The sequence below is a fragment of the Cervus canadensis genome, chromosome 18, assembly GCF_019320065.1.
Source record: "Cervus canadensis isolate Bull #8, Minnesota chromosome 18, ASM1932006v1, whole genome shotgun sequence".
NCBI classification, from domain to species: Eukaryota; Metazoa; Chordata; class Mammalia; order Artiodactyla; family Cervidae; genus Cervus; species Cervus canadensis.
Window position 1 is genome coordinate 25316267 of NC_057403.1, and position 16585 is coordinate 25332851.

The window sequence follows — 16585 nt, forward strand, 5'->3', positions numbered from 1 at the left end:
AGGTTGGTTTAACATGCAAAAATCAATCAATATAACACATCATGTTAATAGAATGAAGGACAGAAAACACATGCCACAGGACAAATATTTAACAATATTCTTTATCCTTTCATGATAAAAACACTCAACAAACTCAGAATAGAAAAAAAACTTCTTCAAATAAGGGGCATCTATGAAAAATCACGGCTAACTTCATAATAAATGGAGAAAGACTGAATGTTTTCTCCTAAGTTATGTGGCATAGATATGTACAATTGAATGTGCATGCTAAGTCGCCTTAGTCGTGTCCAACTCTTTGCAATCCCATGGACTCTAGCCCAACAGGCTTTCCGTCCATGGGGTTCTCCAGCCAAGAATACAGGAGTAGGTTACCGTTTCCTCCTCCAGAGGACCTTCCTGGCCGCGGAATCGCCTGCACTGGCAGGCGCGTTCTTTACCACTAGTGCCACCTGGGAAGCCCCACAATAGAATAGTACCAGCAATAAAGAGTAATAAAATACTGATACATGCAATAAGGATAAACCTTAAAAATATGTTAAGCGAAAGAATCCAATCACAAAAGAAAACAAATATTGTACGATTTTATTCATATCCACCGACTCAATGGACAAGAATTTGAGCAAACTCTGGGAGATAGTGAAGGACATGAAAGCCTGGAGTGCTGCAGTCCATGGGGTCACGAGTCGGACAGGACTTAGCAACTGAACAACAACAACAATTCATATGAAAGGTCTAGAATAAGCAATTATACAGATAAAGATAGAAGATTAATGGGTGCCTGGAACTGGGGGTAGGGGGACAGAAAGTGGTAATGATTGTTAATGGATATAGGGTTTCTTTCTCAGGTGATGACAATGTTCTAAAACCAGAAAATGTGGGGATGGTTGTATGACTGTGAATATACTAAAAACCACTTGAACTAAACACTTTATTTTTTTTTAATTAATTAATTAATTTTTCAGTGGGTTTTGTCATACATTGACACGAACCAGCAATAGATTTACACGTATTCCCCATCCCGATCCCCCCTCCCACCTCCCTCTCCACCCGATTCCTCTGGGTCTTCCCAGTGCACCAGGCTTGAGCACTTGTCTCATGCATCCCACCTGGGCTGGTGACCTGTTTCACCATAGATAATATACATGCTGTTCTTTCGCAACATCCCACCCTCGTCTTCTCCCACGAACTAAACACTTTAAATGTGAGAACTTCTTGGTATGTTAATTATATCTCGACAAAGCTTTTTAAAAGGTATAAAACTTCTCCAATGAAAATTATAAAACATTGCTGAGAGAAATTAATGAAGACCTAAAGAAAATGAGAGATATACTATGTTTGTGACTTGGAAATTCAGTATTAAAACAATTCACCTTTTTTTTAAGAGTCAAAGAAATGCCAGTTAAAATTCCTCCAGGTTTTAAATTAACCACCAGTTCTCAAAATATATATGGAATTGCACAAGGCCTAGAATACCCAATATAATGAAAAAGAATAAAGCTTAAAGTGCATACCATATTTCAATATTTATTCTAAAACAGTTCAGTATAAGTACAAGAATAGCTAAATATACCAGAGACAAAATAAGAGTACAGAAAACATGCACACATATAAGGTCACTGGTCCTATTACAAATGCACTGTTGAATTCAATAAATAGTTCTAGAACAACTTGTTATGCATATGGTAAAAAAAAAACTTGGACCCTTACCTCAAAAGAAATAAACAGAATTAATTTGAGATGGATTATAGCTCTAAATGAGAAAGGTGAAATAATTATGTCTCTAGAAGAAAAACAGAATTCTACCTTCATGTCTTTATGGTAGGCAAAGACATCAATAATAAACAAAAGATTAATAAAGTGAACTTCATTCAAATTAAGAGCATCTGTTCTTGAAGACTTCATTATCACAGTGAAAAGGCAAGCCATACCCCCAGAAAGATATCCACAATAAATATGTCTTACAAAGTCCTCATATCCCAGCATATAAAAATACCTATAAACAAATAGCAAAAAACACAAACTGATTTTAATGAAATGGTCAAGAGTGAAAAAAGCAGTTCAGCATAATGATCATCCAAATGGCCAACATATGAATCGATGCTAAAGTGAGTATCAGGGAAATGCAAATAAAAATCACACTGAGATACTACTATCTACCTACTGGTATGGTAAAAATTAAAAAGATTGATAATACCAAGTGTTTAAGAAGATATGGAGCAACTGAAATCCTTTATGTTGCTGATATATGTGTAAACTGACACAAATACTTTGGGAAATAGTTTGACAATGTACTTCCACAGATAAATGTAAACCTATTAATACTTTATGATCCAGCTATTTCACTCTTGGACTCCTAATAGAAATGAATGCTATGTCTACCAAAAGATATTTTAAGGTCAATCATGGCAGGTTTATTCATTATAACCAAAACCCTGGAAACCACACAAATGTCTGTTGTCACTACAGAATGGATAAATTATAGCAAGAACTGAAAAACTGTAGCCTGTGGACAAAAAGTGGCCTGTCACCTATTTTTGTATGGCCAATGACCTAAGAAAGGTTTTGTACTTTTAAAGGATGTAAAAAAAAAAATATTTTGTAACATGTCAAAATTAAATGAAATTCAAATTTCAGTGTCTATAAAGTTTTACTGGAATACAGCCACATTCATTTGTTTACTTGTTGTCTATGGTTGCTTTCATGCTACACTGAGAGAGTTGAGCAGTTGTGACAGAGAACATTTGGCCCACAAAACCTAGAATATTTACTAGTTGGTTAAAGGACTCATCTCAAGAGCCATAATGTTGATTAAAAACAGGCCAGACACATCATTACACTGACTGCATTTAAATGAAGTTCAAGAACACACAAAACTAATCTATAGTGCTAGAATTCCAAATAATGGTCATTTGTAGGTAGAGTCAGAACTGACCAGGCTGGGGTAAAAGGGAACATTCTGGTATCCCTGCTCTTCATCTTGATGTGTGTGGTATGTTAAAAAAAAAAAAAAAAATCCCTAAGGTATATAGTAATTGTTTGTGGACTTTATGCAAATTATCCCCACAATAAAGACTAAAGCTGAATTTCCATTTTTCATGTCTCTTCATTTCAATATATATTTCTCTTCATTTCATTTCTCATTTTTCAAATTATTTGCTAGATGAAATTATTTAAGTTTCTCCCCCTCCAAATCTTGAAGGTAAGTTGATGCTTCAGGCTGCCATAGGTGGCTCAGACCGTAAAGAGTCTACTTGCAATGCAGGAAACTCACTTTCAATCCCTGGGTTGGGGAGATCCCCTGGAGAAGAGCATGGCTAACACTCCAGTATTCTTGCCTAGAGAATTGCATGGACAGAAGAGCCTGGCAATCTAGTCTATGGGGTTGAAAGAAGTGGACACGACTGAGTGACTAACACTTTCACGGTTTTCAACACAATAGCTATTTAAATATATTAAAATTAAACAATTTAAAATTTCATCCCTCAGTCAAATTAGTCTCATTTCAGGTGCTCAGTAGACAAATGTGGCCAGTGGCTACAGTACTGGATAGCACAGACATTCAACATGTAACCCAGTTCTGCAGAAATTTCTATTGGACAACACTGCATGAATGTTAGCTTTGTTTTACAGGCGAGGACACTGAAACTTAAAGATATCACTATTACACAGAGCTGCATGATGACACAATCATACCCATTCTTATAATTACTGTGCGTGCATTCACTGCTACAAATGAACTCTCCATGTATCTTTCACTTAACATTTCTATAATTTCATAGGAATCTAAGTACACAACCATGCAAATAAAATCATTTTCTTAACAAGTTATAAAATACTCAGTCATAGACTGATTAATCCCAGACATCACCCTTAAAGCTATAGTCACACCATCCCTAGACACTTTAACAATCCCAAATAGATTATATGCTTATCCACTAACATTTCTCAGAGTCAAGCACAGTCTGACACACATCACACTCCCTACAGTCTTCCCTTCCCCAGTAGAGGATACTTGTGTGTCCACCCGCGCACACACAAGGACACACATACCCACCACGACCATGAAGCAAGCATCACACACTTGAACCCCTTTGAGCAGCAACCCAGTACTCACCGTCACCACATCCAATCCAGAGCTCTGTCTGAGAAATCTGGACCCTACTTCTTAGACTTCTGCAGCTTTTTCAGTCCTGGACTACTATTTCTCGGAAGGCATCACTGCAAGACTCAAGGTCTGGTAACCTCTGAGGTTTTCTAGAACTTCTGAGGAGTCACTTGAGGAAAGTGAAATAGGTTATCAATACCCTTTATGTTCCACAGCGCCAGATGTGTGTGTGCGCGCGCTTTTGTGGCTGTGTGACAGGCGCACCTGCCGCCTTCTAACATCCTTGGCTGCTGAGACCTTTAGTGACTGTGTATTCTCCCGCTGTGAGGCAGAGACAGAGTCCTCTCCCTACTGTTGTTTCATTTTGATTATTTCTTTTTTAAAGTATAGGCATATATAGTATTCCTCTCTTCCTTTCACAAATATTAGAATAGTATACATATTATTCTCCACTTACCTTTGTTCTTCTTTAATGTATCCTGAAGATCATTCCCTATTACGATACAGCTACATGATATCCCACTGTTAGATAAATATGAAGTTAATTCATCTAGTTTATGTTGGACATCTTATTTCTAGCCTGCTGCACTCACATACAGCATTTAAAAAAATTTATGCATACCACATTTTGTAACTTCACCAGTGTATCTTTAGAAGCAAGGGTCTCAGTCTTAAGGTATATATATATGTGTGTGTGTATATATATATATTACACATGGACATTGCTCAGTTCTCTCCTGTATTAGTTATATTATTTTACATTTTCATCAATGTGAGAGTCCTTGTTTTTCCAGTCTTGCCAATAGAATATTTTAATACCTTGTTGAAGTCCTGTCCATCTGATTGGTATAAAGTGGTATTTCAGTGTAGTGGTCTTATATTCTCATCTCAACTTTTAGGCTCTTTAAGAATATGAGTTTGTGATATAGTTGCAAATATCTCTAATTTGCGATTTTCCTTTACCTTTGTTGATACAGCTTTAGTTCTACAAAAAATTGACTTCTTCCTCACTTCTTCCTGGATTTTTGAATCACAGTTATTGATATCTCAGTTCCAAAGTTATAAAGGAATTCACTCATGTTTTCCTGTAATAAAGTTTCATTTTTTTCCCCCTCCTTTAAAAATATTTAGACCTTTTGTTGGGAATTTACCCTACTTTATACTGCCTAGCATGAACCTAATTTTTCCCCCTACATTTTATCCAGTTGTATTAAGACTAATTATTAAGTTCTTTCCCAAAATGGCCCTACTATAATGGCTCCTGCAAAGAACGGTGGTTAGGAAAAAACTAAGGGCCATTCTGTTACCTGTAAGACAGACTAGAGAAAACATTATCAATATCCGCAAACATATAAATAGAGTGAAGTTCAAGAAGCATCAGTAATTCAATGAGATCCAGAAATTCACCATGAAGGAGATAGCAGCAAGACAATACACTCAAAACAAGGTAGTCTGGGCCAAAGAAAACAGGAACGCGTCCTACTTAAATGTATATGGATGTCCAGAAAGCTCTAAATGTTATTTTTCTTGGTGTACTTGTCACCTTAAAAATAATTCAGTCAGCATGAATGGTTTGTTTATTAATAATAAAACCATGTAACAAAATTTTCATTTTTTCCATGAGTTGTGAAATTCCATAAAAGACAGTAATTAAGGAGGGAATGACTCTTCCCTAATATTGTTTAACTACTGCTAAATAACTGAATTATAAATGCACTAAATATAAATACACATATTCAGCATTCCTTAACTCATGTAATACTAAAAGGTACCGAGAGGCACTTCCCTGGTGGTCCAGTGGCTAAGACTCCAAGCTCCCAATGAAGGGGACCAGGGTTCAGTCCCTGGTCAGGGAACTAGATCCTATGTGCCACAACTAAGACCCAGTGCAGCCAAATCATAAATAAATAAAATTTAAAAAAATAAAAAATAAAAGGTACCGAGAAAATGCACATAGAATAAATCAAGTACTAAACTGTGAAGGTACATTTTCATAATATCTTGCTGTTGTTTAAACTGTAGAATTACCACCTATCCAGATCAGAAGTTAAACATTTTGAGTAAATATCATTTGACTACCATATTTTTTTTTCATGTGTAAGTGGCATTATTCTGGAATTTCTTGTTCAAGGGCTACTTTACATCTAATTTTATTATCAGAATTATGGTAGTCTTTTTGCATGAGTGAACAACTTTTCCATAGGATTTTCTGTTCCTTCAGAGGGTAGCCTGTACAATTATCTGGTCCTACATGACTTTTTTAAAAAACGTTTTTTTCCAATTAGCCCTTTTCATTTACTCTCAAATTTTAATCATTTAAGATGTTTTCCTAGAAAATAAACTTAATTTTCTATTTTAAAAAATTGTGTCTAGTAGTTTACATATATTTACATGACCTTTAAAAATTCCTCTAAACATAATGGTTATATCACATTTCTCCTTTCCTATAATGTGGAGGCACTGTAAAAGTCTAGTAAATAAGTTTTCTTCAAAGAAACATTTTGATTTAAAATACAAAACCTTTTGTTTTAGGGACTTCTCTGGTGGTCCAGTGTCTAAGACTCCATGTTCCCAACACAGGGGCCCAATACAGGGTTCCATTCCTGGTCAGGGAACTGGATCCCACATGCCACAACAAGACCAAGTGCGATGGATAAGGAAGCTGTGGTACATATACACCATGGAATATTACTCAGCCATTAAAAAGAATTCATTTGAATCAGTTCTAATGAGATGGATGAAACTGGAGCCCATTATACAGAGTGAAGTAAGCCAGAAAGATAAAGACCAATACAGTATACTAACGCATATATATGGAATTTAAAAAAGATGGTAACGATAACCCTATATGCAAAACAGAAAAAGAGACACAGATGTACAGAACAGACTTTTGGACTCTGTGGGAGAAGGCGAGGGTGGGATGTTCAGAGAGAACAGCATTGAAACAAGTATACTATCAAGGGTGAAACAGATCACCAGCCCAGGTTGGATGCATGAGACAAGTGCTCAGGGCTGGTGCACTGGGAAGACCCAGAGAGATGGGATGGAGAGGGAGGTGGGAGGGGGGGATCGGGATGGGGAACACATGTAAATCCATGGCTGATTCATGTCAATGTATGGCAAAAACCACTACAATATTGTAAAGTAATTAGCCTCCAACTAATAAAAATAAATGGAAAAAGGAAAAGACCAAGTGCAGCCAAATAAAAAAATTAAATAAATATATATTTTAAAATACAATACATAACATTCAGTTTTAAAATAAAAAACCTTTGTTCTTTATTCCATGATTTTGGCATTATTTTCATTAAACATTTTCATCAGTTTACTCGGGGGCATTTCCTTTTATTCTAGCTTGAGTAATCATCATTTAACTTGACAAATATTTGGACCCAACAATACGACAGGAACTGTTCTAAGAGCTAGAGATACAGTGGTGACAAGAAAAAAACTGCCCTCAATCTTCTTGGTTTTATACATAAAGCAATTTCCATTGAGAAGTCTATGGTTACATACCTAAGATTTTTATTTACAGGAGTTTCATTATCATTCACATCCAAATAGCCATAATTTCACTTTTGATTTACTTATTAATCTGAGAATTGTTTATATATGTAGTACTCAACTTCTAAGAGGTCAGAATTCATTCCACTATTTTCTAATTTCCAAAATTTAACTGTGGTGATAAAATGGATAATGACACTTGGTTTTAGAAATTTGTTAGAAACAAATCATTTCCAAATGCCTTAAAAAAATACTGAGCACTCAACAACCCCATTCACTAAACCATAAGGCTTTCTTTATAGTATGAGTTTATGCAGCAAATGAAATTAATACTGAATCAAAGCTTGTTTTGCTTCATTAGATTTTACTGGTTATCTTCAGAATTAAAATTCTGCTCTTCAATAAGACATACATACAAATGGCACATTTGTCTGTAATTATTATACTCTTAAGGTTTTCTTCTCATAGAAATAGTCTAATACTAGTCTTAAAGATGGTCATTAAGTCATTTAAATCATCAAACTCATTTAACCCTTACAATCTAATAAGTAAGCAAACAGACACAGAAATAAGTTGTTGCCCAAAAAATTAGGAGGTAAAAGGCACCAGAACTAAGACATGCCAAATAAGTTGTATGACATAGCTCAAGGCTTTTCCAGATTAATTTCAAGACAAATTTGCCTTTGGTATGATTCGGGGAAGTGCAACATGATTTAAGTAGTAATGCAAAATTTCCCTACATGATTTGGGCTTTAAGTCTATGCAGCATAAAATGATGTGGAGAATCTTTTAAGAATCATTCAAAAGGATTCACACTATCATCTCATTTGTATGGCTTTACCCTGATAGCCTATAATTGATGACTACTCAATAAATGTTTTCCTCTATTAATATACATTGCATTAGGAATTTTTTCTAATTCCTTTTGTTGAGTGTGTTGTATGTTCTGAAAAGATCTTCCAATATTTTTTACATTACAGGCATTCTCGCAAAATACGAATGGTGACTAAAGATCTGGCCACTTTCCTTACATTTATAGGGTTCTGCATCATTATGAATTTTGCTATGTTCACAGTGTTAGCTGTGAACCCCAGATAAAAGATTTCCCACAGACTTTACATACATAAGGTTCCTCACAGTATGTATTCTCTGATGTCATGTAAGTTCTGAATTCCAGAGAAAGGCTTTTCCACACTCTTCACATTCATATAATCTATTTCCAGTATGGATTTTCTGATGTCGATTAAGTTCTGAACCACGAAAAAAAGTCTTTCCACATTCCTTACATTCATAGTTTCTCTCACCGGTATGAATTTTCTGATGTTGCGTAAACTCTGAACCATGAAGAAAGGTCTTTCCACATTCCCTATATTCATAGGGTTTCCTTTCATTATGAATTTTCTCATGTTGAGCAAGGTACGAGGCCCATACAAAAGTCTTCCCACATTGCTTACATTCATGAGACTTCCTACCAGTATGAATTCGCTGATGTTGAGTCAGGTGTGAACTCCAGATATAGGCTTTCCCACATTTCTCACATTCAAAGGGTTTCCTACCAACATGAACGTTCTGATGTTGAGCAAGATTTGAACCACGAATAAAGGCCTTTCCACATTCTTTACATTCACCAGATTTCTCACCGGTATGAATTCTCTGATGTTTAATTAAGTGTAAGCCACGAGTAAAAGCTTTCCCACACTCCTCACATTCATAAGGTTTTTCACCTCTGTGAATTCTCTGATGTTTAGTAAGATGTGATCACTGACTAAAGGCCTTTCCACATTCATTACATTCATAGTGTTTTTCACCAGTATGAATTCTCTGATGTTTAATAAGGTCTGAGCCACAACTAAAGGCCTTCCCACATTTCTTACATTCATATTTCTCACCAGTATGAATATGCTTATGGACACTAAACTGTGAATGAAATTTAAAGGCCTTCCCACATTCTTTATATTTAAAAGGTTTTTCACCAGTATGAATTCTATGACTGTTAAGACTTGAACACAAACTGAAAGTCTTCCCACATTCTTTACAGTCATATGTTTTCTTAGAAGTATAAATTGTCTGATATTGAGTAAGTTCTGAATCAATATAAAAGGTCTTCTCACATTTCTTATCTTCACAAAATTTTTCACCAGTGTGAATTAACTGATGTTGAATACAGTCTGAGTTAGAACAAAAGGCTTTCCTACAATCTTTAAATTCATTCAGTTTCTTTCCTATATTAAATCTCTGATGAAAAATAAATAAATAAATAAATCTCTGATGAAGATTAAAAGCTGTGTGCTGGTTAAAAGCAGGACTTTTTTTTACAATTGAGTATAACTTGCTTCAAACATTCTTCCTGATTTTCCTGTTGTCTTTCAAACTGACCTTTGCTTTGCCAATCACCTCTAAAACATAAACATTCAGGGGTATGTTTTTTACAAATTTCCATTATTTCCCATTGAGATACTTCTCTATCAAAAATGCCATTTGTTGGTGATAACTTCTTGGTCTGACACCTGGATTGTATGTCTGAAAGATAAGAAGATAAATTCATACTGTTTTTCTGTTCAGAAAGAATTAAGGTTTTCAATGTAGATATAGGAATAAATCCTAAAATAAACAGAGCATATGAAATGCGAATAGCTTAACAAATCCATACATTTTGGACAATTTTTAAAAAGGGAAATAAATAAATAGAAATTTAAAAGAACTAAAAAAGCCAAGGCAGGTGATTAGATATACAGTTTTATTCAGGTCAAATTCATCTGAGGAGTTCAACAATAAAAAAAGATTGTTCAGGTACTATACCAATCATGAGATATCAATTTAAAGACTTAAGACTATTTTACCCAGTATGGTATAATCAACATTTAGCACATTAGGCATTAAAAAAATAATTCTGTTAAAAAATATATATACTACAGGTCAAAGAAGGGCAAAGGGAGCCAAAGGATGGAGTAAAGGATAATACCAAAAAAATCAGGAACCAGGAAGTACAACTGGGACGATGTGATAACAAAGTACTGATAATACATCTCATTGTCTAATCCCTTTCATCTCTACTGAAATGAGTGCACATAATTCTATATCACTTTCTGTACAGGTAAAAGCAAACAAAAGCATATCTATGCTAGTTCAGAGAAATGGAAAATCATACCTACTTACTCATTTGTCTTTGCACATTTAAATACTTTGCCTTGCTCATTTTCTCCACTGGGCTTAGCCAAGTCATTTGTCAGATGATCCCAAACAAGGTGTTTTTGTTTATTTCTTGAGTTTATAGCAATGCTGTTCCATTTGATTTTATGCTTCAAGCTCTTTCCCAGATGACCTTTACCAAACCTCCATGGGATATCAAACTTACTGGTAAAATATTTTAGAAGAACAAAGCAAAAAAATACTACAACTACTACTATGTGAATATGCTGAAGGGCTTATCCAATTTCTATTATTGAAATTGTACTGGTATTAGCATTTGGCTTTGTTGTTGTTCAGTATCAAAATCATATCGGACTCTTTGCAACTCCATGTGTTAGTCGCTCGGTCGTGTCCGATTCCCTGAGACCCCATGGACTGTAGCAATCCAGGCTCCTCTGTACTCCACTATCTCCTGGAACTTGCTCAAATTTATGTCCATTAAGTTGATGATGCTATCCAACCATCTCATCCTCTGCTGCCCCGTTCTTCTTTTGCCTTCAATCTCTGCCAGCATCAGGGTCATTTGACTTAGAGACTGATAGAACATATAACATCTTTCAAGACTAAAGTAATAGAGATTGGTATCTAGGGTTGGTCTACAGGGGGCGTCCTAAACATCTCTCACGCTGACTTATAACTCAAGGACCACAACCTAGGTATGTGGGTAAAAGAGAGGCAGACCTACACACGAACTACAGATGAGTTTCAAATTATCCCAGTGACCAAGGAGGGCAATGGATTGAGATAACAACAAAAATGTTTCAGAACTTTGTAGCATACAGAGTTCTCTATAAAGGAAGATAACCTATTCATTAGTTTCACATTTTGCAGATAAGTGTAGCACAAAATTAAAATAACCATACAACATGAATGCAGAAACTATAGAAACAACAGAGAGCAGAAACAGATCTGTAGGAATTCTAGATATTGGAGTTATGAGACAGAGTTTAAAAATAACTATGTTCGAGCTTCCTTGGTGGTCCAGCAGTTAAGAAACCGCCTGTCAATGCAAGAGACACAGGTTCAATCCCTGATCCAGGAAGATCCCACATGCCGCAGAGCAACTAAGTCCACGCACCTCAACTACTGAGCCTGTGCTGTAGAGCCCGGCAATCGCAAAGATTAGCCCACAGGCCACAACTACTGAAGCCTGCACCCTAGAGCCTGTGACCCGCAATAAGAGAAGCCAGCACAACGAGGAGCCTGTGCACCACAACGAAGAGTAGACCCTGCTCACTGCAACTAGTAAAAAGTCCATGCAGCAACAAAGATTCAGCACAGGCAAAAATAAATTAATTAATTAATTAAATTTAAAGAAACACATCAATATAGGTTCAGAAATTTAGAAGTGTTAGACACTCAGGCATGTCTGACTCTTTGTGACTCCATGGACTACAGCCCACCAGCTCCTCTGTCCATGGAATTCTCCAGGCGAGAATACTGGAGTGGGTTGCTATTCCCTTCTCCGGGGTAACCTTCCCGACCCACAGATTGAACCTGGGTCTTCTGCATTGCAGGCAGATTCTTTACCAACTGAGCCACAACATGACTCCAAAAAGGAAATAAATTTCCTTCCTTGATATTTCAAATAAAAAGGAAGCTTCAAGAGAAAATTATTTCAATCTGATGCTTGCCCATAATAGAAAATTCACCAATTACCATCCTCTTGCCAAATATACCCCTTGCTTCCTTTCGATAGGCACGACTGGCTTTTTATGACACTGTATTCTCTGCTTATTGTCTTTCATTAGCCCTAACCTCTCTCTTGCCATTTCCTCTTCACTGTAACCAGAAACCATAACAAAGCAGCCTATGAGGCCCTCTCTTAATATAGAGACTGCTTTGCAGAAGTTAATGAAATTGTTCTAGTCACAGAAAAGAATACCACATTTCTTAATTGATTATAGATTCTTTGTTAACCCTTCTTAACCTAAAATGAAATTAGAAAAATTAATAAACGTTACTTAAAAGAAAGAATTAATTAATGAAGGAAATGCAGCAGCAAGCAAAAACTATGCAAAATAAGAGAAATTCAAGAGGTAACAGGTAAAATGAAAAATAGAGTTGAAAGTATTTTTTTAGTGAGTGAAGAAATTTACAAATATCTAAACAGGGGGAAAAAAAGAGAAATGGGAAGAAACTGACCCTAAACCATTGACACTGGAGAAAAACAATGGCATCTACCCTTCTGTAACATGAAGGAAAAATGAGAGCACTGAAATGGAGTAGTATTTGGAGGTGAAGAGAAGATTCATTTGGAACTTCACATGGAAAAGGTTACTTTTATTTCTAGGTTTCAGGCCTTTATCCACAGGTGTTTGGCCTCTGAGGAGGAAACTCTAGACCAATATTACAGAGATGCTGCTGCCTCACTAAACTTTGGGGCTGTTATCTGCAGTGATGGCCTCCTTGTTCAGCCCTCACTCACCTGGGCAAGTCTCATCCTTCAAAGCCATCCAGGGCTCTCTTCCCTTCTCCAATAAAGAGAATACTTCTGGCTGATAAAAGCAAAGTCCTGGTCAAAAAATAAGAAAGAGGAAATTACCACCTGGTAAGGGTTTTCTAAGTCCTTAGTTACTAGGAAGGGCAAGAAAAAGGAATAAAGGATGGGGAAGATGGAGGTTCCCAAAGATGATGACTTATTGCCAAATGTACAAAGCACACACCATTTCCCCAGAAATAGGTCAGAAATCCCCTGAGACACTTGAAAGACAATCCAAAAATTCACAATGTAGAAATCAGGGATCTCTGGGGTGAAATTCTGAAGCTTACCCAGTGAGACCAGGTTGCTGTAGTTCTCCAGTATCACATCTCTGTACAGATGCCTCTGTTCTAAGTCCAGGCACTCCCGTTCCTCGTGAGAGAAATCTACAGCTGCATCACTGAACATCAGCTGCTGAAATGACAAACCCAAACATCAATGGTGAAGTTAATCTTTTAGATAGGCAGGGAAAAGATGGAAAAGGGCACTGTAGGAAGAGGGATACACATTCAGCAAAAACTGGAGTTGGCTGCCTCTAGGGTAGGGGGGGAAACAACAGGGAAATTAGTGTCCCTGAAGCCAAGTGCCTATATGCTCTTAAAATCTCCTGCTGTCAGTCACAACAATGTTAAGACCTTCCTGTAACAAACACCAAGACAACTGGATGGCAGCCCAGAAAAACAAGTATCATATGAGTTCTTTGTTGATACCACCAAGAGGCTACACCAGCCTGGAATACTTAACTCCAGATTTATTGTATGAGAGAAGTGGTGTTTTTCTTTTTCTTTCACCTTCTTTTATTTGAATTTTCTATTAGTTGAATTTGAAAGGATTCTTAAGAGATGTACTCCCTAACTGAATTCCATCTTCTGTGGCGAATGTATAAAATTTCTAGGCTATCAGCTAAGTAGCTGACTATCTGCACTTCTTCCTAATGATATTAACCTCTCATTGGTTTCTTGGCAAGATCCCACATCTCTCTGAACTCAACCTCTTCTTATATCCTCTATCTAAAAGCATGACAAAGTGCCACTACTAAAATGAATACCAACTAACACTCTCATCTTTCCTAAATTGAAACACCCCATCATACAGGGTAAATAAAAGCTTTCATATAGTGTGTCCTTTTTAGTCACTCAATTCCACTTTGATGAACCACAGTTGTTGTCTTTTAACATTTTCTTTTATATTGGAGTACAGTCAATTAACCATGTTGTGATAGTTTCAGGTACACAGCAGAATGACTCAGGAGCCATAGTTTGATCTTTAAAAGTCTCTACTATTCCCTTTAAGGGAATATATTTCTCTTCCTTCAGTGCTCTGTCAAAATATTAGGACACAAGAAGTTTATTAGTTGGAGGCTAATTACTTTACAATATTGTACTGGTTTTTGTCATACATTGACATGAATCATCCATGGAGTTACATGTATTCCCCATCCTGATCCCCCCTCCCACCTCCCTCTCCACCCGATTCCTCTGGGTCTTCCCAGTGCACCAGGCCCAAGCACTTGTCTCATGCATCCAACCTGGGCTGGTGATCTGTTTCACTATAGATAATATACATGTTTCAATGCTGTTCTTTTGAAACATCCCACCCTCGCCTTCTCCCACAGAGTCTAAAAGTCTGTTCTGTACATCTGTGTCTCTTTTTCTGTTTTGCATATAGGGTTATCATTACCATCTTTCTAAATTCCATATATATGTGTTAGTATGCTGTAATGTTATCTTTCTGGCTTACTTCACTCTGTATAATGGGCTCCAGTTTCATCCATCTCATTAGAACTGATTCAAATGAATTCTTTTTAATGGCTGAGTAATATTCCATGGTGTATATGTACCACAGCTTCCTTATCCATTCATCTGCTGATGGGCATCTAGGTTGCTTCCATGTCCTGGCTATTATAAACAGTGCTGCGATGAACATTGGGGTGCACGGTCTCTTTCAGATCTGGTTTCCTTGGTGTGTATGCCCAGAAGTTGGATTGCTGGGTCATATGGCAGTTCTATTTCCAGTTTTTTAAGAAATCTCCACACTGTTCTCCATAGCGGCTGTACTAGTTTGCATTCCCACCAACAGTGTAAGAGGGTTCCCTTTTCTCCACACCCTCTCCAGCATTTATTGCTTGTAGACTTTTGGATAGCAGCCATCCTGACTGGCATGTGATTCATATCGGAGAGTATTTTGCCTATGTTCTCCTCCAGGAGTTTTATAGTTTCTGTTCTTACATTTAGATCTTTAATCCATTTTGAGTTTATTTTTGTATATGGTGTTAGAAAGTGTTCTAGTTTCATTCTTTCACAAGTGGTCACAAGAGGTATTGAATGCCATGTTGGAGAGAAGAGGGACATACAGAGAAGGCACTAAACTGTTTCACAAATATCACTTACCATGTTGAATAGTGAGTCAGGTAAGCAGTTTAAGGATAAGGAACAAAAATATTTACATGATGTAATATAAATGGTTATCTTACTATAATTGTGCGTGCATGCTAAGTCACTTCAGTCATGTCCGATCCCATGGACTGTAGTTCGCCAGGCTCCTCTGTCTATGGAAATCTCCAGGCAAGGATACTAGAGTGGGTAGCCATTCCCATCTTCAGGGATCTTCCTGACCCAGGGATCGAACCTGGGTCTCCTGAATTGCAGGCAGATTCTTTACCATCTGAGCCAGCAGGGAAGCCCTGTATTATTACTAAAAATAGTCAAATTTTTGAAGAGAAGCAATTCCTACTCACATGGACCATAACTTAAAATTCCAAGAGTCACTCAGTTTTCTGGATTCCTCCTGTTGTTGAAGCAGTCTTGAGACAGTGGAGCTAGAGGGAAGGAATCCTAAGAGGTCAGGCTTTCCTTGGAGCTTTCAAATGGACTAAGAATACCATTTTATTCCCTGAAGGAAGGTCAGAGGGAATCTGCAGAAATTCTGGCCCTATCCAAAACTCAAGAGACTAAACTACAGCAGGATGAAGTTTCAGTCCAATCAGTTATGCTAAATCATGACATGGATCAGAATATTCAGAATATGAGATAAGGCCATTCTGACTTGCTCTGAATAGCCCCTTTAACAAAAAAGACCCCAAGTTAGACATCCGCCGGGGGAATTCTCCAAACTGGGAGCCCCGAGCATCTGCCCAGGGCCTTCCTGTGTACTTCCTGTTTGACAGTGGCCTCTCATCTCCCCCATGTCCAACCAAAGTATATAAAACATACTGACTCATTTTCATCTAAAGCACTCTCTTGACAAAACTAAGGGCAACGATAAACAAAATGAAAAGACAACCTACAGAATGGGAAAAAAACATC

The 16585-nt window shown here is 36.9% G+C and overlaps 1 protein-coding gene across 1 annotated transcript; it reads right to left on the bottom strand.

Annotated features, from left to right (window-relative positions):
* Positions 1 to 7309: 7309 nt before the first annotated feature.
* Positions 7310 to 16041, bottom strand: ZNF790 (zinc finger protein 790). The gene is given in 7 exon segments (XM_043437372.1): positions 7310 to 8680; positions 8682 to 8746; positions 8749 to 9913; positions 9915 to 10129; positions 13227 to 13313; positions 13571 to 13691; positions 16018 to 16041. Coding segments are annotated over 7 exon segments (1764 nt in total). The 5' UTR covers positions 16027 to 16041; the 3' UTR covers positions 7310 to 8578.
* Between the last annotated feature and the right edge of the window lie 544 nt (positions 16042 to 16585).